At 39.4% G+C, this 1672-nt stretch overlaps 1 protein-coding gene across 2 annotated transcripts in view; it reads left to right on the top strand.

Moving 5' to 3' along the window:
• The window catches only part of LOC109956175 (bile acid-CoA:amino acid N-acyltransferase-like), a 24849-nt gene extending 23195 nt beyond the window's left edge, over nt 1–1654 (top strand). For both annotated transcript variants that reach the window (XM_020593100.1, XM_020593103.1), the window contains exons 9-11: nt 85–165; nt 363–498; nt 616–1654. In XM_020593100.1, the coding sequence (XP_020448756.1) occupies nt 85–165; nt 363–498; nt 616–716 (318 nt within the window). In that variant the 3' untranslated portion in view covers nt 717–1654. The remainder of the gene's footprint in view (nt 1–84; nt 166–362; nt 499–615) is intronic.
• The last annotated feature ends 18 nt before the right edge of the window (nt 1655–1672 follow it).

Raw genomic sequence — 1672 nt, 5'->3', positions numbered from 1 at the left:
ATACATGTGCACTGACAATATCCTAGCAATATTTTTTTTATCATTTCCAACACTGATCTAAAATCATTTCTTGAGTGTTTGCAGATAGAGAACATTGCTTGCCCATTAATGGTCATTGTGAGTGAAGATGACCCGAGCGCTGCAAGCATAGAAAGTGCAAATGTGGTAGGTAATAATTAATTAATTAACACTGGTTAAATATCCAGTGTTTTCCTAAACTGTTTGTGATCCTTTTTAATTCCAGCAGTTGAACAACCTGAATTTTAAAGACTGACCACTTCAGCTCTAAATGACCCTGATTTTCTTGCAATTTAAATGTGCATTTCCCCTCTTTCTTTCTTTTTTTTTTGATTTGTTCTCAGATTGAGGAGACTCTGAAGGCTGCGGGTAAATCTGAGCTGTTCACCCGGTTGTCATACCCCGGTGCCGGTCACCTGATTGAGCCGCCTTACGCGCCAAATGCAAGATTAGCTCTGTGGCGCAGTAAACCAAAAAAATGTGAGCCTGATCCAGTTTTATACTTGTTGTCATTACATTTTAACTGTTAGACCCTTGATCATAATATTAAAGCGAAAATAATTGTAGTTCTGATGTTTGTTCTTTTTTCTCCTGCAGTGTTCACTCTGTGGGGAGGTCAGCCCACCCCCCACGCTGCTGCCCAGGAAGATGCATGGGAGAAGATGCTGGACTTCATGGAAAGCAATCTGAGAAGATGAATTTGTGGTGAAGTGGTCTTTAACAAGAGAAGTGTCTTGTTTTAAATCTGTCTGTGAGCTGATGCATTTATCTGAAAGAGTTTCACATGCACAGAACAGATATTTTTTTGTCACAGTCTATGTCCTGTCTCCACCACTTGTTTTCCCTGTAGTGTTAGACTCAGCCCCTGCCTTTGATCCAGGTTTCCCTTTTTTTGCTACCTGCTCTGCTCTCATCCAGCATGTGAGCCAAGTCTCCACAGTCACTCACTGCCAGATTGTCATCAATGAAGCACTCGTAACTCTCCAGCATTTGTGCTTTCTGCTTGCCTTTCCTATGCTGTGTTGTTGGATTCAGTGGCACCTGCAGCTGCAATCCTGTGCACACTGTGCATTTTGATATGATTTTGCCTAAGTGTTACGTTGCTGTGTCTGGCTGTCAATTAATGATCAACATACAGTATAACATGTATAGAGAAGTATAGTCTCACGTTTATGGCCCAAGGAGCTGTCTGATATAATATGGCAGATCCCTAGAGTGGATCACATCATCTCTACCCTCTAACGTGAGCCCTGTAGCTTGTAGCGTGAAATAGCAGTGCACACATTAACGTGACCTGCTGTAACAATTTGTCCTTCCAAACAGGAAAATTTCCCAATTGTATGAAAATAGCAAAGGTTATTCCGTTATATAAATGTGGAGATAGGCATAATATTACAAATTATAGACCAATTTCTTTATTATCGCAGTTCTCTAAAATCTTAGAAAAACTCTTTAATGCTAGATTAGATAAATTTTTGGACAAACATAAAATTTTAACTGAAAAGCAGTATGGTTTTAGATCTAATAGATCTACAGCGCTTGCAATTACTGAATTTGTAGAAGGTGTTACCAGTGCCTGGGACAACAAGAAACACACATTGGGGATTTTTATTGATTTTCAAAAGGCCTTTGACACTATTAATTTTGAAATTTT

This window comes from Monopterus albus, unplaced genomic scaffold, assembly GCF_001952655.1.
Source record: "Monopterus albus unplaced genomic scaffold, M_albus_1.0 scaffold18.1, whole genome shotgun sequence".
NCBI lineage: Eukaryota > Metazoa > Chordata > Actinopteri > Synbranchiformes > Synbranchidae > Monopterus > Monopterus albus.
This window is presented reverse-complemented; position numbering and strand designations above follow the sequence as displayed.